Source organism: Nuphar pumila, chromosome 12 (assembly GCF_984573655.1).
Source record: "Nuphar pumila chromosome 12, dmNupPumi1.hap1.1, whole genome shotgun sequence".
In the NCBI taxonomy this organism is placed as follows: Eukaryota; Viridiplantae; Streptophyta; class Magnoliopsida; order Nymphaeales; family Nymphaeaceae; genus Nuphar; species Nuphar pumila.
In genome coordinates this window covers 20,924,067-20,951,937 of record NC_143260.1, presented here as the reverse complement: position 1 = coordinate 20,951,937, position 27,871 = coordinate 20,924,067, and the positions used below count along the sequence as shown (strand labels likewise).

The 27,871-nt window shown below is 36.3% G+C and overlaps 1 protein-coding gene across 2 annotated transcripts; it reads left to right on the top strand.

Annotated features, from left to right (window-relative positions):
- Nucleotides 1–1,056: 1,056 nt before the first annotated feature.
- LOC149820247 (mitochondrial carrier protein CoAc2-like) lies at nucleotides 1,057–20,048 on the top strand. Of its 2 annotated transcripts, XM_089983542.1 has the most exons (7): nucleotides 1,057–1,328; nucleotides 3,907–3,992; nucleotides 4,192–4,399; nucleotides 5,005–5,134; nucleotides 7,222–7,406; nucleotides 7,493–7,621; nucleotides 7,703–8,002. In XM_089983542.1, the coding sequence occupies exons 1-7, from the start codon at nucleotides 1,173–1,175 to the stop codon at nucleotides 7,793–7,795; spliced, it is 987 nt and encodes a 328-aa protein (XP_089839668.1). In that variant the 5' UTR covers nucleotides 1,057–1,172; the 3' UTR covers nucleotides 7,796–8,002. The 2 variants fall into 2 exon arrangements, with proteins under 2 accessions (XP_089839668.1, XP_089839669.1); XM_089983543.1 differs by lacking the exons at nucleotides 7,222–7,406; nucleotides 7,493–7,621; nucleotides 7,703–8,002 and adding an exon at nucleotides 19,443–20,048.
- Nucleotides 20,049–27,871: the final 7,823 nt, after the last annotated feature.

The following is a 27,871-nucleotide window of genomic DNA, read 5'->3' as shown; positions in this document are numbered from 1 at the left end:
AGAAACAAATATTTTTTGGCAAGTAAAAGTTAAAACTTTTTATTTCCTAACACTAAAGAGGTAGAAGATGGTTAAGTCACACTAGCATAATCAAAGGGTTCTCGGATTCACATGGTGCTGGTTTCAACCTTGTGTATCAGACGCAAACCATGATGGATTTGGGCATTAGTGATACCATACCCGAACCCACATACCTACACCAATATGTATTTTTTTTAATACAAAAAACATATTATATTAATCTCTCTCTCTCTCGTGTGCAAGTGAAAGCACATGAATGTCAACAAATTCAGAAAATTTTCAGTTAAGGGAAAATCTTGTGGTAAACAATATTGTCTTTGAAGAAGTTTAAGGAAAATACGTACAAGCATAAGAAAAATAGAAAGCAAAAAAAGTTAATATCATGATCAATGTTGTCAGTATCGTATCAGCCCGGAATCGTTTCGCCAAGTGATTCGGCCGATATCAATAGGCTAAAAAATAAAAAATAAAACATTTTATGTCAATCAAAATGTGCCACATGTTAAATCCATTAAAATAATATAAAAAAATAATTTTAAGCATCTTTTACATTTATTAAAAAATAGCCAATTCAGGGCAGTATCGGATTGATTTTCTTGCTATACGATACCAATACTGACAACAATGATCATGATACTTAAAATGCATGATATTTTTAAAAAACAAGTAATTTTAAAATGTTATTAGTTTAATATATAAAATTAAAAATCATGGCATTTTTCAAAATATCAGCAATAATCCTAATTTCAAAATATACCCGTGTCCATGTCCAAGCCCGGATGGGGTACAGACCTTATGAACCATGTGAAGTATAGATATTCTATATGAATCGAATCGGGTCTAACCCTAGAAACCGGATCCACTATACATGGACCTCGTGGTATCGCTCCAATCTGCGCTTATGGTGTTGGACTGATGATTCGTCAGTCGAGCAGAGTGGCATATTCGTAATTTTCGCCGGAGAATCGGACTCATTTAGAGGACGAGAAACCCCATACAACTCTCTCTCTCTCTCTCTCTGTCTCGATTGTCGGGAAAGGAACGAGGGGGAGAAGAGAACTCGCTCGCACGTGTGATCCTGGTTCTTGCACGTGCCGGGTACCTCCTTCCATGAGACGTCCCGCACGGCGACGATCTCCTGCCGTCCGTTGATGGCCGATCAGAGGGCGGATGAGGGCGGAGGGCTCACGGACGGGCCCCTGGAGAGGGTTCCGGTGTTCGCGAAGGAGCTCGTGGCCGGAGGAGTCGCCGGAGGGATCGCCAAGACGGCCGTCGCCCCGCTCGAACGCGTCAAGATCCTCTTCCAGGTTAGCCGGAGTAACGCCGGATTTTCTATTCCTTTGGCTTTTTTTTCTTCCTCTTTCCCTTCCCCTTTTCCGCGTCCCGGGATTTGAGAAATTATCGTTCTCTTTTTCTCTTTGGATTGAATTCTCCTCCCCGATTCTTTCCTTTTTTGAAATAACGGAAATATTTAAGTAATTAGGACCAAAAGAAGAAACGAAATTTTGGCAATGAGATCTATAGAAATTGACGAAAACGCCCCTGGAGGCTTCGTTGCGCCTCAGATTCTCTTTCGTCCTAACGCCCTTGAAAATGACCATAATGTTTATTTAATTTGATTTTTATTTCTTTTCTTTATTGTATTCTCTTGGACGATAAAATATGCGATATATTTTTCGTTTACTTTGTAGAAGACATGAAAAACTATTAAAATATAACTTCAATTTTGCCATTTTAGTGAATAACATTAGAAATTAGGAAGATTTTGTCGTAGGCGTTGTCGACTACAGCAGAAGAAAATTAGGAATTTCAGAATGACGAAATTGCCCTTCGGGCGGGCGGCAGGCTGCAGTCGGTATTACTTACGGTTTCGCTTTGCCATTCGGAATTATGAAGGAACTGCCGAACTGGGAAGAGCTGCTAGACTGAAAACGGGTTGGACTTGATCCAAATGATTATTGGTTAGGAGTTTTGATCCAAATCAACGTCCATGTAAGATGGGACGGTTATAGATTCTAGTTGAAGATGAATATGTTCGGTCAAATCCTTGTCCAAGTGCCGATTCAGATTCGATTCGATTCGCTTTTTTTTTAATCTTATCAATGGAATGGACGTGTTTGATCAGGTACTGCACGGGATATCAATGTTGGCCAGCAGGGTGGTTGTGACTTGTGAGGGTGCTGAGACGAAGGCACTGGATCAAATCTTACTGGCGCACCGCAGCTTTCAGAGACCACGTAGTCTTGGCCCCCAGTTTTCTTTCTAGGGATGTCAGTTGACCGGGTTTGGGGACAAGGTTTCCGCCCCTTTCTTCGTCCTTGCATGGGTTTGAATTTTAATCTTCATCCCTGCCACTATTTTAGTTTTCATGTCTTCCGTCACCGGTCTAAACGGGCAAGGTGGGATGGGGTCCCATTTTTTTTGGTTCATTGCCATCCCTAAATAAGGATTGGAGACGAGTCAGAGATTAGGACAAGGCAGGGCGGCGGAAGAAAGCGTAAGTCCATCCCCGCATGGGTTTTGATTTTAACCTCCATCCCTGGTCCAAACGGGGCAAAGCGGGGTGAGGCCCCATTTTCCTCCTCCTCCTGTCCACGGCCATCGGCCATCCCTATTTTCTCCCTTCGGTGAGGGTTTTTTCGATATAAAAAAAATGAATATGCCATGCCCTTAGGATTGAATGAGACAGATAGATGGTGAGGTCTAGTCTAGGGCCTGCTAAACGAGCTGAACAGAAACGAGCTTGAAATGTCCAAACTGAGTTCCAACTCACAATGAGCTTGAGTTTGATGAGCCGAGCTTGAAGAAAAACGTACATTGTTTTAAAGTTGGAAGAAATAGGATTACAAATAAATACATGTAAAGTATATCTAAAATGTATTTCTTATTATGATTCGAGCCAAGCTGAATACCTGTTGTTCATATACAGTTTGTTGGGCTTATTTTAAGAGTTTGAGCAAACTCCTTAGAAACTGAACATGAGCTGAGTCATTAGCGGCTAAACTTGTTTCTCAGCCCTAATCAGGTCATAGTCATTGGGAATGCGAAGGGTTTGGATGACAAAATACATCGGATCTGGAACAACCAAAATTTGCAAGAGCCCTCATCCTGAATCGGAACCATTTGCAAACCTAGTAGGTTTTTATGTTTTGTTTTATCACACGAATAAACAGTGTTTGGGCTCGAAGACTTGGTTCCATCTGGCTCATTAGCAAAAAAATATTTTTTATAATTGAAAGTAATAAAAATTGGACTCCAAACCTGCTAAACTAAAAGCCCTCATCCCCGTGAGATACGTCACAATGACACGCCATTTAGGGGGGTGTCATGGGTGACACAAGTCAAACACGCTGACAACTTTCACACGTATTGATGTTTATTTTAATTTTTTTAGTTTTTATCTTTGGCAAAAATGTTATGTTTTAGTTTTAAATCCTTTTAATAATATTTGGCCAGGCGCCAAACCGCAGTATATTCTTTCTGCTCTTCTTAAATGCTCTAGGATTTGTGTTAATTTTGTACAGAGGCCAGAGAATCTTATGGCCATAACCTCTATTAATCATTCTTGGAAGGATCGGCCGCCTGATCTGGATTCCGTGTAACTCAATTTTGTTTACAGGTTTTGACTTTTAAAAAGTTATTTAATAGTATACCCCCCTCCAAGGCTTCTTCATCAATTCGCCATTCTATGTATTGTTCTCCTCAAAGTTCGATATTTTTTTTTCTCAAGAGAGCATGATTTTGTTCTATTCCTTTGTTTGAAATGTCTTTTATCATAAAGGAAAATAAAATAAAAATTGACATACGGGGTTGGTAAAGTAATGGCTATTGGCTCATTAATGATAAATTGTTATTATAATTTGGACGTAATTGTGGTGCTTGCAGACATGCAGAGATGACTTCCGTGGTTTAGGCTTGCGGGCATCATTTAGAAAGATTTTGGCGACAGACGGAGTGCTTGGTTTCTATAGGTGTGCTTTTGTGTCATGACTCGCTCTTAATAAAGTCTTCCGAAAGTCTCTATATTTTTGAAGAAGAATAAATCTAGATATGAGGCATGTACTATTTGTTGCTTTTAGTTGGTATATCAAATTTCAGTTGCTTGTTTTATAGTCAATTGCTGATTTTTCTGTTTCTCTGTAAATTTCTATTGTCTTTGTCTTTTCCCAGAGGGAATGGGGCTAGTGTTGCAAGGATTGTGCCATATGCTGCTCTGCACTATATGGCATATGAGCAGTATCGACGGTGGATTATCGAAGGTTTTCCTGATGTCAGAAGAGGTCCAGTTCTTGACATGGTGGCTGGATCGCTTGCTGGTGGAACTGCTGTTCTTTTCACCTACCCTCTTGATCTGGTTCGGACGAAGTTGGCATATCAGGTGCTCAAAGTTGCCTTTAGCTATCGTGGACTTCGTTTTCTATGCAATTCTGAAATGCTTTTTGATGGAAAATTGATCATATGATAGTAGATAGATTGTCTTTGTACTGTTTGATTACTAGATGGATTAACGTTTCGGTCTCTTTTGTTGGCTTTCCATTTGTTCTTTGAATTTTCAAATTAATATTCTCAAATTCTCGTTTTTTCAAGAGAATTTGAAAAAATGAGTTGTGCGGCCAAGGTTTGTCTGCACGTTTTTAATCAGTCGCATATGGGAGTAAAATAGTGTCTGCATTGTTAATTTAGACGGTGTGCATTGGTAATTCTAGACTGCGTGACTATTAAATTTTAGTTGTTGATTGGAATCTTATCAGGATACCTTCTGCATGACTATTATATTTTATTTGTTGATTGGAATCTTATTATGATATGTTGGTTACAGAGTTACTTACCCATGCTTTGATTTCATTCCTGTTCAATTTGCACGAGCAGATGAACCTTGTACTTACAAAATCAGCACAAACTTAGTGCCTTGGAAATTAATATGGTAATTATTGATGTCTAGCTAGTGACTGTCGTGAGCTCTTATTTGTCATTTGTATCCAGGTGATACCCTCAGGCACTAGTCTGTTGAACTCTGTAGGGTCTTCTTCTGAGCCGATTTATAGAGGAATCTCTCACAGCATTGTGAAGATTTATAGAGACAGTGGCCTGAGGGGCCTTTATCGTGGAGCAGGTATGCGTAGTTTTGGAACTTTTTTGTTGGCTTGATTGAGGTTTTATTGTTGTTAAAATGCAAACTCTTGGTTCATCTCTAATATTTTTTATTACAAACTTGGATAATCTCTTTGCCCATTTGAAATGCTTCACCTTATTATATTTTGTCAAATTAATTTGCTATCGAATCCTTATCATGGTCTTTTTGCAGAGTATCCACACACACCCACACACACCACCAATATAAAAGAATGAAAATTATAAAATAAATAAATAAATAAGTGTATATATATAGATATATACAGAGAGAGAGAGAGAGAGAGAGATTCTTCATTTGCTAATTAACAGTTAAGTCGTCTAAGAGCAGAATTTTGCAGCCTACTCACCTTCCCACTGTCCACAATCCAGGAAAAAAGAAATCCATATTAGGTGAACAATATAAACGAGTTTATAATCTAAAATGGAACTTGTTTAATGGTAGAACAGAAACTCGTTTGAATACATGGCCTTCTGATAGAATACAAAGTACCCTGCCACTGTGCTTGAGTGCTCTCCTTTGAAGACAAAAAAAGAATAACACATGAACATACATGAGTTTATCTGTGGAAAGGCTATCAAATGTGGATTTGTGCAGTTCTTATTGCTAGCTCTAGATGAAATTCGAGGGCTCTTACAAGCTTGAACATAGATCTCTTGAGAAAGGAGTCCACTTTTAAGCCTGAGTTTAGCTCATCAAGTAAATGAATGATCTTGAATCAGGCACTTTCACCAGGAGGTTAACCCCTAGCAGTTCTGTTATAAGCTTTTAGCTCATTTAATAAATGAACGAGCTTGCATCAGGCACTTCCACCAGGAGGTTATCCCCTATATTGCCTATCAAAATGGGGAAAAACAGAAAACAAAGGACTGTTTACTGGGTTCAACCACCATTAGTCTAAATTCATGGCTTCTTGTGCTTTCTAAATGCTATCATGTTGGTCAGTTCAAATTTTATAGTCAATAACTCCATTCATCATTCTTAACCTTTACCTTTTTCAGGCTATAAATTATTCTAAGTGCTTGGGTAGGCATCTATTGGAGTTGACTTTGTTACTTGTCTATATAGTTAGATTTACCGTGAACTTGGCCTCTTTCGAAGTTCCAGTAAGCATTTGCTTTAAAACTTAACCTTTTTTAGAATTAGAACTTATGAGATGACTGTAAAATAATAGAAATAAAAGCTATTTGTGGCTTATCATTCAATTGCCTGGGAAATTAATGCTGAAAATGCAATTTTGGCAACTTTTCTCCTGTTGAATTTTTTAGTACTTGAAAAAAATACTATTTAAAAATATTCTCTTTTAGTATAATAAGGGAAAAATAATGTTTCATGACTTCGTTACTTGTCTATATAGTCAGATCTACCATGAACTTGGTTGTCTATATAGTCAGATTTACCGTGAACTTGGCCTCTTTCAAAATTCCAGTAAGCATTTGCTTGAAAACATAACCTTTTTTAGAATTAGAATTTATGAATAATAGCAATAAATGCTATTTGAAGCTTATCATCCAATTGCCTTGGAAATTAATGCTGAAAATGCAATTTTGGCAACTTTTCTGCTGTTGAATTTTTGAGTACTTGAAAAATTAAAAAAACTATTTAAGAATATTCTCTTTTAGTATAATAGGGGAAACCCTGGGGGCAGGGGTCCTAGCCTCGGAGTTTTACGCTGCCGGCATGACAACCGTAGGTATGGCAGGCTAAGCCAGCGTGACCAGGTCTTCATGCAGGATGTGGTTTCTTCAGGTTATAAATCCAAAAAAACACCAGTTTGCCAGTCCTTTAAGTAATAACTACACCACATACTTCTAATTCACACTCATTGAATCAGGCAGTTCTGGAACTGCTGGGTTAGGCACAAACAGAGTTGATTCTATGGAAAGTCAGTCTTCTCTGTGGGTGTTGGCTGCAACTGCATGTCACTGAATGTTGAAGCATCTAAAACCAAAATACTTAAATATTAAATGCATGAGATAGGTAGTCACTGAAATCTTGTAGTTTCCAGATCTATCTTAGTATCATACTTTGTTGTTATTCCTTAAACTAAACATAATTCACATATTCAGCCCCATCACTCTACGGAATCTTCCCATATGCTGGCCTGAAATTCTACTTCTATGAGGAGATGAAAAGACATGTCCCCACGGATCACAGAAAAGATATATTTGTCAATCTCATTTGTGGATCCGTTGCTGGGTTACTGGGGCAAACAATAACATACCCACTTGATGTTGTCAGGAGACAAATGCAGGTAAAGCCCATCTTCATCTAGGATTAATAGATAAAGGAGTGATAGCAGGTTTGGATAGCAGTTTATACTACAAATTATGCTTACAGGTACAAAGGATAGCAGTTTTATCTGACACTGGAAGGGAGGTTAAGGGAACTATGGAAAGCTTGGTTGCAATTGTTCAAAAGCAAGGTTGGAAGCAATTATTTTCAGGGCTGAGCATCAATTACTTAAAGGTTAGTGATAGTCAATCTAAACTTATTAGCAAGATCTCTTGGAACTGGCTGTGTTGAAAAATATAGACTTTTTTCCTTCAGGTGGTTCCATCTGTAGCAATTGGGTTTACAGTCTATGATGCCATGAAATCATGGCTGAAAGTTCCACCTAGAGACGAAATGGCTGCTAAGTAGCCTTACAAAGAAGAAAAACTCATGCCTCATCTTTGCATTGATACTGAATCAGAAACAATGTCAGTTTTACAGGCTGGAATCTGCAGAGATTTAGCTTTCTAAGCTGATTAGAATTTCCATTCTTTCTGTATATTCCAATTCATGTTCTGTACATCATATTGACTGTGAATATATATGAAATAATCAAGCTTAATTTTTTGCAGTCAATATCAGATTGATGTAACAATACAATCCATATGTTTTTTTTCTTTATGTTGTAAACCATTCTAAGTAGTGACTAATTTATTCTGTAAAAAATATATGCTTTCCTATAATCTAAGTCACAGGGACTCGGCAAAGCAGGTGCCACACCCGCGTCGACGCGATGCGACGCGGGTGCGCGTGCGGCGCCCCCAGGGTCATTTAGGTCCAATTTTTAGACTATTTTTTTTTTCGTCCGATGAAAAGCGAGTGAGAGAAGGAGGATTAGGGCAAAATCCTCTTGAAGCCTGAAGCCGATGCCGACAATCTCCGACTCCTTCCGGCCGCTCCTCCTCAGTTCTTAGGTATGTCTCCTTCCGACTTGCTCTCTCTCTCACTCTCACGGTCTCTCTTCTCTTCGCCACTCTCACAGTCTCTCTTCTCTCCGTCACTCTCACTGTCTCTCTCATAGTCTCTCTTCTCTCCGTCACTCTCACTGTCTCTCTTCTCTCCGTCACTCTCATTGTCTCTCTCATAGTCTCTCTTCTCTCTGTCACTCTCATTGTCTCTCTTCTCTCTGATTGTATTATATGTGGGTCATTAGCATCTAGGGTTTTTAACTTTTTATTTATAGGTTTTTTGGACATTTCAAAATTTTTTCAATAATATTATTTGGGGGTTTTGGGCATTCCGAAAATTTTTCAATAATGTTATTTGGGGGGTTTGGGCATTCCGAAATTTTTCGATGAATTGATGATGCTATAGAGGTATATAGTTAATGAAATTTGTATTTATTTTTTGGGGATCTTTGACTATTTGATTTTGGGGCTTTTGATTCTATGCTAAAATGGGTTTTGTGGAGCTTCTTGATTTTTTATTTCGTTTACAATCTATTTTATTAGTTGCTTATGCTTGATGACTTAAGGTCAAATGTTACTTTCATCTTTTTTGAAAAATCGTTCTATCAACCATTGCTTAAAATGCGTTGCTATGTTATGGGCATGTAATGGGCTTAATTTATTTTTTTGGTGATTGATTCATTATCTAAGTTCAGTTCATAGGATTATAAAATCTACCAAGTTACAGAAGTTATTGATTTGTCAATATTTTAAGGTGCAGTTGCTCACTTTCCTGTTTCAAGAAACACAAGGTATTCTCTTCATTCAAGTTCTTTTGCTGGTTGCTCTTCGTACAGGTGTATGCTTATATGTGTTTGTACTCGATTTTAGTTTCTGTTGCGTGGTCATAATTCTGCTGCAGTTCGTTTCATAACTCATTTAATGACACATGCTGCGGAAGGTTTAATGTTAGAAATATGAAGTTGCATTGAATCACTCAAGCATGTATATGTTCATATAACCTGGTTAATGTACCCCTGTTTTGACCAGTCCAAGACATATAGTTGACTAAGAAAATGGTCTATCTGACTATGCCAACCTTGAAACTGTCAAGGTTTCTCTTATATATATAATAGTGTTACTGTTGTTAACTGTTAAAACTTCAAAATTATATATATTACATTTTTGCCCCTGCCGCACCCCTGCACCCTAGGTTTTTGAAAGTGCCGCACCCCCGCACCCGCACCCATGTGACATAGCCTATAATGTATTGTTAAAAAGCTAAATAATATTAAAAATACTTTTGAATTTATGGAGGCATATGCAATGATATGTCCCTGTGGATTCAACTTAAATGTGTAAGACATGTATTTTCCGTTGAAAAAAAAAACTTATGTTGAAATTCTCATTGCAAGTGTGTTTGGCACTAGCTCCTATAAGTCTAGTTCTGGTCTTTTTATTTTCTCGTAATTCATTTACTTTTCTCTGCCTCTTCTCACTTCTCCTGATCTTCGGTCTTTACTACTGTCTTTTTTGACAAGTTTGTTAGGTAATGGTTCAAAGTTAATACTAAATTAGAAAAAAGTATTCCAAAGCTTTTATTAATTTCTTTGTCCAACTTAGCTTCTATTCATTCTCAATGCCACTTTTCATCAGTAATTTCTAGTTTTTGATAGACAGCAGCAGTTCACATTTAATTGTCTTCTCGTGCTTGATGTCCTGCCATCACCTTACAGTTTGATGAAAGCAACTGTGCAAGATTGTTGCTATTTTCTGCAGCGATAACATCTTTGATCATTGTATCAGCCCTTGTTTCTTCAAAATACATTTTTATTCCAAACTGAATATGGAATTCAGTAATGATGAAGCCCGATTGTCCAGCTGTTTATCATCTGACTGCAGTGTGGTGCCTGTCATGTCCTTTCTGGTGGAAAAGTTGGGAAAATAGTTGAGGTATGATCTTTTGTTCAATGATTTGTGGCAACATTTTTTCAGCATACTTGAGTCAATATAGAGCAAGAAACTGAGATTAAGGAATTATCAAGTAATAATATAATTATCCAAATTATTAAGGAACACAACCACATAAAGTAGAAATTTTCAAGTAGTGAAATTTTCATGATTCTCCACTGCTTCAGAGAGTTCAATGCCCTTTTGTCTATCAATTCATTTGCAAAATGAAATGTGCTGGCTGCCATACATCTTAGTGAATATTCATGATCAGCATACAATGAGATGAGCCAACTTAAACATGGTGTTTTCTTTCAGCAATGTCATTCCACTGGGTCTTAAAAACATAATTGAACACATGAATGGTATCAAAAGATGGACTTGGGATGTCCTGATACACGTTCTAGATTTCATGAACTAAACCTAAAAATTTTGGAGCACTGAGAGGTTCATCAAAAATGGAAGTAAGTGAATGACTTTTTAATTTGAAAGGCTATGATTTGTTTTTCTGAGGTTCATGAGGAACAGCCACAGATGGCATCAGGCGCTCTATGAACTAGAATAAAAGTCATCCAACTCATGTGGCTGTAAACATTCCAAGTGAAAGGGTAATCCAACATTTTGTACAGGTCATCGAACTCATGAGTGCATCTATGAGAATTGCTTTGGCTTATAAGTAAGATGCACATCAGTCATTTGGTACTCTTATCAGTAGGCATTCTTAATAGTTTACACCATGAAGTCCTAGTTTTTCGATGAAAAAACATGTTTTGAATTAAAAAAAATTGGTGTGTTTACCACGTTAATTTTTGCAATGCTAGAAAAACTATATATGGGTTGGATTCCAACAATTCAAAATCATGTTCCCACTAAATACATTTAGATCACATTCATAAGGTCATTTGCACAAAGGAAAATAAAAAAATAAAGGTTGCTAAGTCATTTGTACATACAAAACACCCTCTCTGATTGTTACAAGAGGGTGTTTGATTTGTGGGATACACTATTGTGTCCTATCTGTGATGGCCCCGCGGCAGCCATCAAACACATAAGGCAACTTTCCCACCAAAAAGGAAGACAATGGTTTCTTGATTTCCATTTTGGCAGGGCAAAAGCAGCAGACCTTGATGGGTACGTCCTGACACTTTTGTCTTGGGGACAGTGTCTCGAGTTGGTCCTGAACAAGTGTGCCCGGCCATCACACGCACCCTTAGTTACCTCTTACCTTGTCCAAACTCATGGGTGTGTGTGCGCACACACCCACTCTGTAACACCCTAAGATTGTAACCTGAAAAAAAATCATGATTTTTTTTTTTAAATCAACGAAAACTACTTTTTTATTTGGGTTAAACATTCTGGGCAACTTACCGAACGAACAATAATTATAACTGAATTAAAATGCGAATAACATTAACTATTAAATTTTAATTCAGTCTCAATAATTTAAAATTCATATCAGAGTGTTTTTAATATACAATAACAATAAATATTTTTCTAAAACTATCCCAAAGAAAGAAAAGGACTAGCCATCGATGTTGTCCTAACATCTCACATCCGCTCTGCAGTTATACGTCATACTTTACCTGAAAACCCATAAAACGGCTCAGACTCATAAAAGCTTGATAGAGAATTCCAATACAGGTAATCTGAATCAATATACATAAACATGCTTCATTCAATTTACAAACAATCATTTTACACATGTTTTCAACACACATTGCATATCACAAATTGATTAAAAATAAATATTTAATTGATGCATGATCACAATTGCATAGCACAAATTAATTCATAGGCAAATATCAACTTTATGTATGAATAAATAGATAATGCATTCACTTATCATTGCATAACAAGAGATCTTTCATTAATGAATGTCTTTAATTAACTTTATTTAAATTTTTTTTACATGATGCATGTCATTACTATATAAATGCACAAACATTTAAGATTTCATTTCTTATTTCCATAGGTACTACACAGGCTTAACTTGGATCAGGACCATGACTCAAGAGGGTTATATTCAAACAAGTTATAGCTTGACCCTAACCAGACACCTTTCACCAGTCTCAAGTGAGGGATGACCTAGTCGAGAGAGAACTTTCAATACCTCCAACGTGATGCATCAGACTTCACCTTCATTGTTTATACTCAGAGATTCATCGTATCTTGAAAACAAGTTTTCTTTGGATTACTTGGTCTTGAACATAGTTATCCTCATAGGGATTGTCCTAGCCATATTAACCTAGTCTTGGACCTGTACACCCTCACAAGATTCACCCACGTGTGACTACCTAGTCTTGGACCTGTACATCCTCATAGAGATTGTCCTAGACAAATTTACCTGGTCTTGAAAGTGCACATACTCATAGAGATTGTTCTCTTGAGAACAGTCCCTCAACGGATTATTTATTCAGCGAATTGCCATACATGAATAAACATAATTGACCACTCATAGGGTCGATGGCCACCAATCCAGGCACAAACATGTATAAGTAACCAATCATAAGGTTATCGGCCACTACTTTGGGGCATCCACATATATCAATTAAGTTGACCGTCCACATAGTCATGAGCTACTTGTTTGGATTCGTACATTCAATTAATCTCACATTAATGGAAACTATCACATATTTCATTTCTATCATAATGTAATTCATACACGCAACATGCATCATATCATATATCACATCATGTGGTATATCAACATTAAATATAAACATATCATAACATATAACATCATATTTCATATTATTTAAACTCCATATGTTCATACGTTGAATCTTGAAGCATGTGTACGTGAATCCAAAACATGCGTACAAAAATTCAAGCACGTGTATCTGATATATCGAATCAATTATATTTCATAATCTAGAACATACGTATATAACACATAAAATCCCATGCATGCACATGTGAATATCCATATTTTATAATACAAAACATCCAAACCTTCAGCATACGTAATTCTTACGTACACCATTCAAGTCACGAACACGTAATCCAAACATACATTTTTAGTATTAAATATATACATATATATTTCTGTCTTTTACGTACTTTTTACGTATTTTTCAAATCCTACATATACATGTGTTTTAATATTATATAACTATCAAGTAATTGGCATAAAATTCTATACTCACATATATTTACACAACACTACAGGTCATAATTGTATGCTCTTAGCATTCCAAACCATGTATTAACATAAAGAATTCATACATTGCATAGCTTAATTAACCGGCCCGTACTCGGTTCGAAACCCAGTTAGACAAAATCTGCCTTGTTACAACAATCACCATGTTGTACATAATGTGAGACCTGAGCTCATTTTTCTGTAATACATGCACATTTTCGTCTGCTTTCATACGCCATAAATAATTTGTAAAAACTTCTCATAACAAGGAAGATACAAACGTTTTACCGAGTAGTGGTCGGTTGCCAACTGCATGGTTAATGATCTCCATTAAATGCTAACTTAAAATATATATATTTTTTATTTTTTTTAAACTGTCATATGCGATGTTGTCTTCTGCAGCTGAGCTGCGGTCAGTTTGAGGCAACCATGCAGCTTGTTGCAACCTAGCAGAGGTGTGCCAGCAAGGTCACAGCTTGCTCGGCACTTATGGATATTGTGCAAACTGGGATCATACTGATCCCAATTTGCACCACCTTCACGGGTACAGCTGGGTCTGCCCATGATCAACATGGCACTTTGGTTGTTGTATTGTTCTAACAATTTGGAATTGCTTGTGCTTGCATATAACTTGGCATTTTAAGTATAATTGATGAAAATCTAGTTTTCGACCAGATTGTCTATATCTTTGATCATTTAATTTAAATGGTTTTGAGATAAGAGAAATTTCTTAAAGGTGACAACTTCAGGCTAGTGAATTGAAGACCATCTAGCAACTTTTCATCAAGTGTACTTTAGATTGGATGTTTGTTCAATGTCTCACACAACTTGGAGTCTTGAAAGTCTCTTTGATTAGGTTCTCATACCTTTCAAATAATATTTTCATATTATATGATTAGACCTACATCTGTTGAATGGCTGTCAATTTTACCAAAATCGTGCCTCAGAAGTTTCCAACCTCTTTTACAATTTCCGTAACAGGATCACCACTGAATGAGAGAACTCATATTTCGAATGTTGATCTATTCAGCAACTGGATTTGATGAACCTGGAAGTTGTTCACACAGTCAAATGGTCTTTTTTTTTTATGAACCTGCTGTTTTTCTTTATTTGTTTGCTTTTTTGTGTTTCTTATACGTTAGACATTCTGAAGCATTATCACTATTTCTCACGCAATGGCATCACAGTGGTAGCAAGTATTTTTTTTTTTTAATATATAGGCAGTTACCTTATAATAGTTTGCATTAAAAAGCTGATGGATTTTGTAACAATAAAAAAACTCACAGCTTAACTAAGTGAAACAATTAATAATGATTCTTTATTTTGCAAATACATTCAACGAAGACAATGCATTTTCATAAAGCGGTACGTAAACCACAAAATATTTTCCCGGTAGGTATGTGCATGAAAAATTAAGAACGTTTTCAGCAGCAGGTATTTTAAAAAAACAATGTGTATATCAGCAAATATCCAAAGCCATCAACGTCCAGTAAAAGTTTTTTAAAAACTTCTTTTTTTTTCAGAATTTTAATTGCTATGTGACAAATCTGGTTTGCATAGTGGTCTAACCCAATTAGGCCTGATATCGAATTTGCCCAAACCGTACATGAAAAAAGAACACATGTTACTGCACTGAAATTAAGGTTTTTTTCAAACCGATTTCAATGCTCGTCGGATCTGAACTGATATCAGTCCCAGTTATACTATGACTGATATATAGGTTTCAAAGACAAGTTCTGACCTTAGCCTACAAGTATCGGTTTAGAACTCCCACCTCAATCATCAAAAATCGTGGGACGCGAATCACCACTTAATATGTATAAGCAGAATGTCCTCCAAAACGTGGTTGTGCTTCCTCGTCCAAATACAACCCTCAAGTGAGTCTCAATCATCCAATGCCGTGTGAAGGGAGAGAGGGTGGAAAGAGAGAGTTGAAAGAAGAGACAATTGAAGAGAGAGAATGAAAAGAAGAGCCAAATAGAGGAAGGGGTGCGTGTGAGCCGCTTTTTATAAAGTCTTAGGGATATTAAATCCCATTAGGCAAGATCATTCTCTCCTCTAAAGTCTAAAATTTTAGAATTTTATTTTCATCTTAACCGTTTCTCTAAAATCCTAGGCTGCTTTGGTTTTTTTAGGCATTTAAGAAAAAAAATTCAATCTAGATTTAGATTGTGTTTAATTTGGATCTAATTTTGGAGTTTATGGCAAATTGAATTTTGAGTTTTAATTAATTACTTTGGATTTGAATTGAGGGTGTATTTGAAATTATAGTCTTATTGAAATTGGATTTCAATTTAGAAATTAAATTCGGATGTGACTTTAATTTAGATTTAATAAATGGATCTCAGATATTATAATTGGATTCAAATTTTTATCTAAATTAGGATTTAATGGAATGTCAATTCAAATTCGAATTACTCATGAATTTGAATTTAAAGGTAATTAAGAGTGAATTTATATTCAGCATTTAATTTAAGTTTTAATATATTCTAATTTGTATTTGGATTTAGATTTTTAATTTGGTAGAATTAAGAATATAAGTTCAAGATTGAAATACACATGAAATTAAGCATTGATTGAATTTGACATTGAAATTAAATTTGAAATAATAAATAATAAATAATAAATTTTTATATTTGGGTGAAATGTAGAATCTTAATTAAGGTTAAATTGAGATTTAATTTGTGTATTATGGAGAATCAAAATTTAATCAAAGGATGAAATCAAAATTAAAGTCAATGCAAAAAATTTGATTTACATTATAATTCATTTTAATCAAAATTGCATGAGATTTTTAATTTAATATAAATTTAAGGTGAGTTTGAATTGTTATTTAGATATGGATATAATGTGCCTATGATTATATTAAAATTTTAAGCAAGTTTTGATTTACCTTGGCTTGCTTCAATATATAAGCTCCAGACATACCAAGAGGGCCCACTAGGGTGGACGTCCTATCCTAGGAGATGCCTATTTCTAATTGCACAAGACATAAAAAAAACTATATTCCTATCCATAGCCAAGTAGCTTAATTTGTCTTAAAGTTTAATTTAGGAAACTTAGTTATTCTTGTTTTTTTTTCTATATGGAGTCTCCCAAATACATGAGAGAAGATTTTCAAAACTGACTTCTTCATTTGCCTAAACTAAGTATGTCTCTTATAAAGTACCTACCTTAGCTTATGTACTTTTAATTAATTAAGGTCTACTACTTATCTTAACCAATTAGGACTTTATTTAACTTAATTAACTAAATTAATTATTTTATTGAATAAGGCAAATGAGTGGGGACATCGATCCCACCATCCTTGGTTCTTAGTTTACTTGATTTAATAAATTACAAGATCCTAATCCATTTATATTTTTAAATTGAATCTCTATTCTAATTAATTCTTAATTTAAACTCTAAATTCTATTAATTAAACTATCTTTAAATTCTAAGTGAAATTCGAGTCTATTTTAACTTCGTATCCAACAAATTCTTAAACTTTACTCAAATGATAATTTAACATATAATTTAAATTCTACATTGACATTAAATATTAAAAATCTATATTTTTTTAATTTTAAAAAATCACAGATGTTATATCATTCTCTCCTTAAAGAAATATTTGTTCACAAAATTTAATTATAGTCACTTACTAAATAAATTATCTTTATTTCTTAAAAAATTATAAAAAAATTTAGGTGTCACCCACATCCACACCCCCACAAATTCATGTCCAAACTCACACAAACAAAGTAGGTTTTAGTTGTCTAAATTCAATGGTTCTAGCGACCATGAGAGAGAGATAAAATTAAGGGCATGAGTTGAACAACTGACCACAAGAAAGGATACCTATCGTTCATATTCAGCACCCAATTTTATATATACTAAAATATGTAATTATCATCATATTTTGGGAAGTCAAGGCTCAATATTTTAGTGTTTGGTTTAAACATGGATTTGCTTCTAACTCTTTTTGTTGTCCAGGTTAAATGAACCTAATCTCAGACATTTGACCACCACAATAAAACTTGGGAATCACGAAATTCTGTGTGGGTTTGCGTACAAAGCACGCGATACCTTAAAACTGGTCTGACCGCACTTGTGGCATCTCGCGGTTTTCACTAGCTAGAATTCGGAGTTCTTTATTAATGAACCATGTTTGGTTGGATGGCGTTAGTTTTTAATGCTCAGAAGCATGTTTTGCATTCATTTGCAAGGAATCGGCTGTTCGTGTTTTTTTTTTAGAGAAAGAGAACTATGAAGTTTTGAGTCTCTAAAATTTAGAAAACTGTGGGCTTTTGATTTTTTAAGTCTTTCAAAAGTATGCCACAATTGGATAGTCGGAAAGTCAATTACTACTAAACAAACCATAGATCACATCTATAATGTCAGATTCAATAAAAAATAAAAACTAACATCTATTGCTCCCACACAACATTATGATAGAGAGAGAGTCACTGGAAGATGAGAACTAAAAATATGAGCATTTGCAACTCTTTTTTTGTAAATCCGATCATGAATATATGTTAGGCATGGTGAATTTGCCAGAAATCAACTGTTGGATCATGAAAACCTTAAAAAAATCTGGTTTATGCATCATAATCGCATGATTCAAGAGTCTGTCCGTATAAAACCAAGCATGTAGATCACATCCTATTGATTAGATTCAAGAGAAGAAAAAAAACATTCATGAAAATTGTCGTTCAATAGTTCTCATATTCTAGTGATTATATATATATATATATATATATATATATATATATATATATATATATATATATATATCAGTTTTTAGATCTGCAACCAGAACCTATAGATGTAATCTAAACGGCATGTTCAGTAGGAAATGAGTGTTGGATAGCGCGGATAAGACATTCAAGCTAGTTTTTCAGCAGCCTATAAAAGATCAATGATCTGAAAAAAGAAAAGAAATCAACAACCCAAAATGTTTGAGAGAGATCTGGGATCGCTCAAGTGCCTAGCTGGGCTAATCACATCAGCATTGTGAGTGAGGCCCATGAAATGCTGTCCTGTGATTGGCCTGGCCACTTTAGCAATCCCTATGTAGCATTTATTTTAGTTATTTTACTAACGGGGATCAGAGATGGGATGGGGAGGGAGAAAGCGTAAGCAATCCCCACCTCCATCCTTACATGGGTTTTGATTTTAATCTCCATTCCCACCTTCATCCTCATTTAATGTCCTCCATCCTCGGTCCAAACAGGACAAAGAGGAGCCCATTTCCCCCGGTCCACTGCCATCCCTATTTCAGGGATCAAAAAATTGTATTTCTCTGTCTAGAAAACATAGTCTCAGGTGCATTACCTAGCAAAGAAACCCTGATGAGCACATCGGTGAGGTCAGCTTGGGTCGATGCAGCCCACAAAATATATATATATATATAAGAGAGAGAGAGAGGGGGTCGTTTATATGTAGCAGTTCCGGACATACCTGTGACTATAAGACAACAATATATAAGGGCAAGTAAGAGGAGTGGTAAGGAAGTATCTTCCTTCTTTGCCAAACATGGTGAGCACCAATTGCTTGGCTTCCCCTCATGCATCATCAGATGCTGGCCATGAAGCCGAAGAGTCATGCCTCTGGGATCATATCAAGTTCGAGGCTAACCAAGATGCAAAAGACGAACCAGCCCTGGCCGGCTATCTCTTCTCCACTGTCCTCTCTCATTCCTCTCTCATACACTGCCTGGCCTTCCACTTGGGCAACAAGCTCTCTTCATGCACCCTACTCCCTACAATCCTGTACAACCTCTTCCTTGAGTCCTTCTCAACTCCTGACATTCGCCGAGCCATTGTAATTGACATCGCAGCCGTCCGGAAACGCGACCCGGCTTGCCTGTCCTTCTCCCACTGCCTCCTCAATTACAAAGGCTTCCTAGCTCTCCAAGCACACAGGGTGTCTCATCGTCTCTGGCTGCAAGGAAAGCGTTCTCTTGCATATTCTCTTCAGTCTAGAATGTCTGATGTATTTGCAGTAGACATACATCCCGGTGCAATCTTCGGATCAGGAATTCTGCTTGATCATGCTACAGGAATCGTGATCGGAGAGACCACAGTTGTTGGTGATAATGTGTCAATATTGCACCATGTCACACTTGGTGGAAATGGCAAGGAGAAAGGTGATAGGCATCCAAAGATTGGCAATGGTGTCTTGATCGGAGCCGGAGCTATTGTGCTCGGAAACGTGAAGATCGGTAATGGAGCGAACATCGGCGCGGGCTCGGTCGTGTTGAGGGATGTACCTGCATGGAACACCGCGGTTGGGATCCCAGCTCGGCTTATCAAACGAATAGAGGAACCTATGGATTTTCCGGGAGAGAGCATGGATCAGATTTCCTTCATGTCCCACTGGTCTTATGTGATTTGATTTTGTTTGATAATCTATGGTGCACTTTTGACATCCATAGAAAGGTGACCCGGTTCTTGATCTACACTGTTTCTGATACCGAAAATGCTGAAGTTCCTGAACTTTGTCACGTTTTCATGTGACGTAAAATATGGTCTAGCAGTTAGTTTGCCTTGTTTGGTTTTTCTTTGTTTCTTCGACTTGTGCAGCATATTGATGCCTGTTGTATTATCTTCAATAATATGCAATTGTCTGTTGGGTCATTAATTTGGTTGTATCTTTTTGGTTGTCATTATAGTCTTAATCAATGCTTAACTTAAACCTGCTGCACTCAGTTCATTAGTTCTTGAACATCAATTCTTACGGCGATGAGCTAAAGCTAAAATTTGTCAGTTGAATAAAACTAAGTTAATGAACAACAAATTATAGGCAAATGTTCCAGTTTTATATACTTTTGCTCCCATTCACTGTGATATCATTCTTGTGAATAAGCTTGAAACTAGTGCTAATAGACTCAATATGTGATATGCTTGTTATCTTCAATCATGTAAATCAGCAATAACATCTCATTTAAGATCTTAGGATGTCTGTTTAATGAAAATTATCTAAGCTTCAGGACTTCATCTCAAATTAACTCCGAGGCGCGATGCCCACATGGTCTTGAGTTCATGGATAGGAAAGGTCTTCCTTGCCCTGAATTGGAGTCTCCGTGTGGGTGCCCTTTCTGTAAGGTGAAGCAGTAAGTTTCCTTGGGGGTTGACGGGGGCGCAAACAGAGTTTGTTGCCGTTGAGACAGCAAATATAGGAAAGGCAAGCTAAGATCAGCGCGGCCAGGTCTCTGATCCCGATCCCGGGTGCAATTTCTCCATGTAATAAACCAAAAAAGCCATCTCAAATACATTTTTTGTTTTCTTCCAAACTGTTTATTTTTTTCTGAAAGGCAAACTGGGGTTAGGCAGACCCCACCAGTTATTATTCAACGTGGGTTTGAACCTGCAACGTCCCACCACAAGGAGACGTGCATTAACAGATCCTACCAACAATGCCGAGTCCCCGTTGGTATCTTCCGAACCATTTCTTTGTCACAACCATGCAACCATCATCCCACTTGAGGAACTTGCTTCTTGTGATTACTAGTTTGAACATTCTTATGTGGGCGTTAAATGCAGTTCCTAGGAAGTTGTACTGATTAACATGCTATAACCATCTTACTAGTGGGTGATCCTCTGGTTTTACTAGTGTAGCAGGGGCAAGTTTTCTCATCGGAAAAAAAAGTATATATATTACCAACGCGGGGGGGGGGGGGGGGGGGGGGGGCTCCGCCTTGTGGTGGGACGTTGCAGGTTCAAACCCAAGTGGTACGTTGAATAATAACTGGTGTGAATCTGCCTGCCTTTTTATATATATATATATATATATATATATATATATATATATATATATATATATATATATATATATATATATATATATATATATTGGTAATTGACAGGGTCACATGCCTCAACTCCATATGGGTCAATAGGTCTTACGCTCTTAACCAAGAGATAGATATATGGCGCTTTTGTCTTGGTCTCTACCAATCTATTTGGTCATGAAGCTCAACTAGATCCATGGGATCTAGTTGCTGATTTAGCTGAGTGAAACATGAGAACCAACGATATGGAGGATCCATTTATTTGAAACCCACAAATTTCCCCTCTAGATTCAAAATCTTTCATGTAAAAGGCAGAGATTTAGTATCAATATTAAAACAGGATTCAAATGACGAAAAGTGAAAGCTTTATTTATCTCAAAGTCAATGTAGACAGCTTTTTTTTTAATTTTCAAGATTTATTTATTTATTTGTCAATCTACTTATTTGTTTCCAGGTTCAATGAATCTACCTTAGGATGCGGGCAGAGGAATATCTTGTTGGCAATGAGTCACATATACTTATTTATTGTGTGCGCACTCACGCGTGCATGCACAATATTTTAGAAACAGCAACACCATCAGCCACGAAAAGGAAATAAAGTTTGGAATCAGCAACACCATCAGCCACGAAAAGTAAATGAAGTCATTGTCAACAAAGATGCTACCAACTCTTAAAGCTACTCCACACGTAATACAGGTGGTCGTGGGATCCCACTCGGGGTTTTTCTCGCTTAGATGAAGGTTTCTCATGATCCAAAAAAATATATATATAAACTATGCTACATTTGATTCTTAGATTTGAGGGATCATATTTGAGAATTGAGTATCTTAATTAAATCCTTTGATCCGACAACCAATCCCCCTAGGTTAGTTCTTAGAATCCCTCCCTCTCCCATTTCTTTCTTGATAACGCGAATCTCAAATCCTCAAAACTTTTATGTTTGATTTTTTTTTCATTAGGAATGAAGTGTTGGATTTTGACTCAAAACTACATAAGTTTACATTTTAGTTTTCCAATTTTTTCTATGTAGGTAGGTATAGGATTCCATACAAAAGTTTAATCTTATATTGAAAGTTATACTAACTTTCTTCCTATAGGAGGGTGGTGTCTTAAATAGCATGACCTTCAAGTGCATTAGATTTTGAGCTTGAACAAACTTTGGTTCTTGAATTATAAACAATACATTTGGATTTGGATTTAGGGTTTCGGTTCAGTTTGGACTTTAACCATTTTGACACTTGGACGGTTTTGATCCCAAGTCCATACATGTTCATTGACCAAGCGATAATAGTATGCATTTATCTCTTTTGGATCAGTTTAGATATTATTCAAACTGACTTTCATGGCATTAGATTTGAGCTTGAACAAATCTTGGATCACAAACAATATATTTGGATTTTGGTTTGGGGTTTCAGCATGGCCTGGTTTTTAACCTTTTTGACACTTGGATAGTTTTGATCCTAAGTCCATATATGTCTATCGACCAAACTATAATACTATGAATTTATCCTTTTTTAATCAGTTTGGATATTATTCAAACCGACTTGCATGGCCATTAAAACCTAAATGCTCCAAGATTCGTCGTCCTTATCCATTGACCTATTGACTTTTAACTCAGTCAAGGTCGACCTTAGACCTTTCAGGAATGTTTATGTCCAATGTTTACACCCTCCTTAGACTAGCCATTTTGAGCATTCATGGCTAGTTATTTGGTCAACCATGACCCATAATGGCTAGACGTTTTGACTTATGACCTTTTAATGAGGGTTGGGGCCTATATAAACCCAATTCTCCCTCCTCATTTCTCATCCCTCAATGCTCGCTCCTCTCTATCTTGAGCTCAACTCTCTTCTTTCTTGAGTTCAGAAGATTTCTCTCTCTAATTTTGGTGCTTCTCTCTCTCTTTTGGGTTAGACACAAATTCAAGTAGAGATTCAGATATGATTTAGCATAGATGCGACTTAGTTCAGACCCAGATCTAATTGTAGTTAGGATTCAAATTCAGTTTCAGATCCAATCTTAAGATCCAGATCTATTATTATAGTTTGGATTCCTATCTAAGATCCACATTTGGTTATTGATCAGACTCATATCCAATTATAGTTTGAATCCTGACCCGATTACTCTTAGAATCTAGAGACAAACTTAGAATCCATACCCAATTCAACGCTAGTGAAGAGGTTGTTCAAGGCGGTCTGTGTCGAGGTTGTTGAGCTCACCTAGTGCAGGGTATAGTATGATCATTCGCGAGAACGTGAAAGCTCGATTCTATCCTGAGAGCATAGTTACATGAATACTCATTGCATCGAAGACTTGGTCTCAAGTAAAACAACTATCACTTGAAAGACAATGCATTTATGTGTGACTCCTAGTTTATTGGTTCAATCTCAGTTGCCTCATCCACTAATGTATAACTTTCAACATGAAGATCAAATTACCCTCGAAATAAGAAATCCGGTTGTGATGGCCAATGCTTGCAAGCCTACAATCACTTTTTTGGTGGCATAAAACCGTGGTGCACCCCTAACCACTAGCGAGTCACCTTGCTTCAGCTATAATGCAAGTGGTTGACACCCATGAGATTGAAATCCCGTTTGCGTTCGTCCAGTGGCCTAAGCCCCACTCCACTGCTCCAAACCCAATGGGGACAATTCCATGTAGGATTGGAGATCCAATCCCGGCATGGGCCTGCACCGTATCAGTGCTGCCATGCCACCTCACAAGCATCAACAAGTGTCCACGTCACTTGAGAACGATTATGATATACATTTACATATGCGACAAACAAAAAATGGAATAATCATCTGAACAACAAAGTATGGTTTGGATGACAATGAAAACCAGGTTTATAACCTGGTTTTGAATCAAAATCAAGTATTTGGGGGCTAAAACTTGGTTTTATGTCTCTTTGGGTGACACAAAACCAAGTTTTAGAAACCTGGTTTTAGTTGAAAACCAGGTTTATGAAATCCACCCACCTCAATTTTTTCACTTAACCAAGTTAACAAAACTTGGTTTATCGCGTGTGTAGGTAGGTAGGAGGGGGAGGGTGTGTCTCCAACCCACCACTACTTCCTCTCGGTAGCCTTCCACTAACATAGGCCGGAATCCGGCCTGTCGATGGTCCGGATGGCACTGCCCATCAAGGGCGGTGCTGTCCCGACTATCGGCCGGCCGGTTAACTACCGAAAATGGTCGGATTCCAGGTGTGTGAGTGTGCGTTGTTGAATTTTGTTGGCCAGCTTCCGGCCACCATCTGACTGGAAAATGGCCATGTATTTAAAAAAAAAACTTCGTTCCAACCATTTCCCCAGAAATGGCAGAACCATCCCAACCATGCATTTTCCAGCCAGTGGGTGTTCGGGAATTTGCTGGATCACTTTTTTAATTTTTTATAAAAAAACATTTTAAGCAATTTTCCAGCCACCCACCCATTAGAAAATCGCTGGGGTGGTTCTGCCCGGCAAGGGTGGAACCATCTCACCCGCACAACAAGTGTGGAATCATCCCACCCATTCTCCGACCGATGGGTGGCCGGAGAATGGCTGAAATATTTTTTCTTTCTTTTTTTATTATTGCAAAACCAGGTTTTTTGTTTGCCAAACACCCTAAAAGCTTAGTTTACGGTAAACTAGATTTGCCAAAACCTAGTTTTGAGGCAAAACCAAGTTTTTCAAAATCCTGGATTTGCCCCGTCATCCAAACAGACCTAGAAGGGAAGGAAGGTCAATATTTGTTGTATTGAATCTATGAAGAGCATCATTACACGCGGGCGCGCACACACACACACACACACCAAAGAGTAGCTTCTAAATAGTCTAATTCCAAAACTATTTTAAAATGCTTCAAAGTACGAAGTTCCAAGTGTTTGCTTAATCCAAACTTACAAATGTATTTTCTATAGTTTACTTTGTAAAAAAAAATGTGTTAGATTAAGCATTTTTCATGATAAGATGTATTTCTAGGGTGAACAAGAATAAACGACTCATATTGCAGTAAAAGTTGGTGAATAAAAAAACTTTGTTATTAAACCAGTTCAATTGAAAGCATGATTCTTAGTGAATAAGTAATAATAAATATATCTACAAGTTTACTTCAAGCATAAACAAAATGCAACAGTGTTTTTAGAAGTGTTTATAACAGTTTTAATAAATCAATATTACCTTATTAATCACTGGTTTTATTCATGAGTTATAAACCCAAAGTTTTTAAAAGAAAATAGGGGTCACCAACAAATACATGACGAAGATCACAATTTATCAATGATTTGGTTGATAAAATGTTAATCACTATTACCCTAATAATTACTTATGAGAGAGAGAGGCCTAAGAAGGATTAACATTAGCATAATTTGCATAAAAATCAAGATTTTCACGCAACCCCAAGTATTTAATGCCACATTTATGATACCAGCACTTCCGTTTATAACTATGCCCCAGTTGCCACTAATTCAATCACTTGATCAATTCAAGTGACACCATAATGACTCAAGTAAGCTCCAACAGGAGCTTGAGCTTGAGATATATGCACACAAGTAGTTTTGCAAAAATAGAGGCACAAAAGAGCCAAAGCACAACACAAAGGTTTAACACGGTTTACTCACAAAGAGCAATATTCATGGGGAATGTTAGCAAATAATAATCTATTATTAACAATAAGATTATATAATAGGGAATAACAACAGGAGCACCTAATTCCAGTGAAAACCTTAATTGTCATATCTAAAAGGCCAATAGCGAGAGAACACCCAAAATTAATACGGTAACGACCCAAAAAATTATCTTGAATTTTTTTTAAAAGAAGTCTTTATATAAAAACGAAAATACATCCCAAGGATTCGGGCAGATTTAGAGCCCAAATTTTACCATCAAACTAACCACCCATTGCAAACCATTGTTAAAATGAAATAGTTCAAACTCTTAATAAAAAATTAATAAACTTTAAATTAAGTTCACATTTTTTCCATTCAACCGATCTGCTTAAAAAAAAAACACCCCACAACCAATAGATTTGTCCTCTTCAGCACTAGTCCTGCCATTACGCCACTCAACTAAGTCTGAGTGTCATTACCTGAAAAATATGAAACAACGGGTGAGAACCACGGTTCTTCTATAAAATTTTACATAATTCAACAGTATAGCATAAAGCATAAATCTAACAAATATCAACCTCAAAAAAGATTAAGGTACGCAAAATAATTCAGACATACTTGCAATCATATAAGATATATAAATCAATGCATAATATATAAGGTAACTTTTATCTTCCTTGTTGACACTTACTTTTTAATGCATGAGCATGTTTCTTATAATCAAATTAATTTTTTTCTTGACCATATTGTGCAAGAAAAAAAACAAAGTACAAGGCAATCTACAAGAGTATTTTCTTTTCACACACAATTGCATTTTATTAACATCGTATGCACCTGTTTCTCGAGGCAACATTGGGATGCAATACCCTAGATGGTCACTTCTTGGTATACCAGTAAAGCTTAACAATTGAAACCCAAATTAAAACCACGCCATTCTTGGGTTTCAAGGTTGGAACATATCTCCTACTACTATGGTTGAGAACAACGCCATTCTTGGGTTTCAATGTTGGAACATGTCTCCTACTACTATGGTTGAGAACAACAAGACCACATATCGTGCTCTTAGAAAAAAACCACATCACGGAGTTCAGTACCACCTTGTCAACCGTGACGACCATCTAAGGATCCCACCTTTTTAGAAGACAACCAATGAGCAAAAAAATACCACATTGTTTGGGTATCTTTTACATCTTAAATTTTCATATATTTTTTCACAAAGAACAGATTTGGATCTATCATATTCATAGTATGCTCTCATGCCACATGAGTTTCATCTAGCTCAAACATGCATATCATTTCATAAATCATCTAATTAGGCAATCTCTATGCTCAGACACAACAATGTACCCATTATGTGCCAATATGTACTGATATGTGTAATTCATCATATGCATAATGACAGAATCTAAACTTTGTATTCAATATAATTTTCACACATGATTGCACCAACACACTGCCTCAATCAGCCTACATATTGCTCAACAACACACCACAAAGTCCATCTGGTTCACTTCTAGAACCATCATATGTATTTAAAACAAAAACAGTTCACTCTCAAGACTCTTAATACAGAAATTCACTTGATGTTAGAAAATCAGTCATAAATCATACAAAAACATTTTGGCTCTAAGATTTTAAATGAAGACACTTACATATGTTACATGCATACAAGTAAAAACCCAAAGAATCATTTCATTACAAAATAGAGAATAAAATTTTTGTAACATAGACTAATTTCTGATCACATAACAGACTTGTTCAATTCTATCTCTTCAAAGAAAAAATAATTATAAATTATCTATGAAGAATTAAATGCTGAAATTTTTATTGTGGGTGACTTGATATGTCAGATTCAAGCCCAAAAAAATTTATGATTTAATTCGATTTTGGCTAAGAGATAAAAATCTTGATACATGTACTATTTTTGTTACTCAACAAAACGTGTTCCATAAAATTACATATTCTAGATTGCCTTTCATGAATTTTTGTTTCCAAACTATGAAGAATTGACCTCTCAAATTTTAACCGTGTTCTTTTATATTTAGACTAACACACCTTAAAATTTTAGCCATAGATTCTGAGTAATTTGGGAGATATGATTTTTATA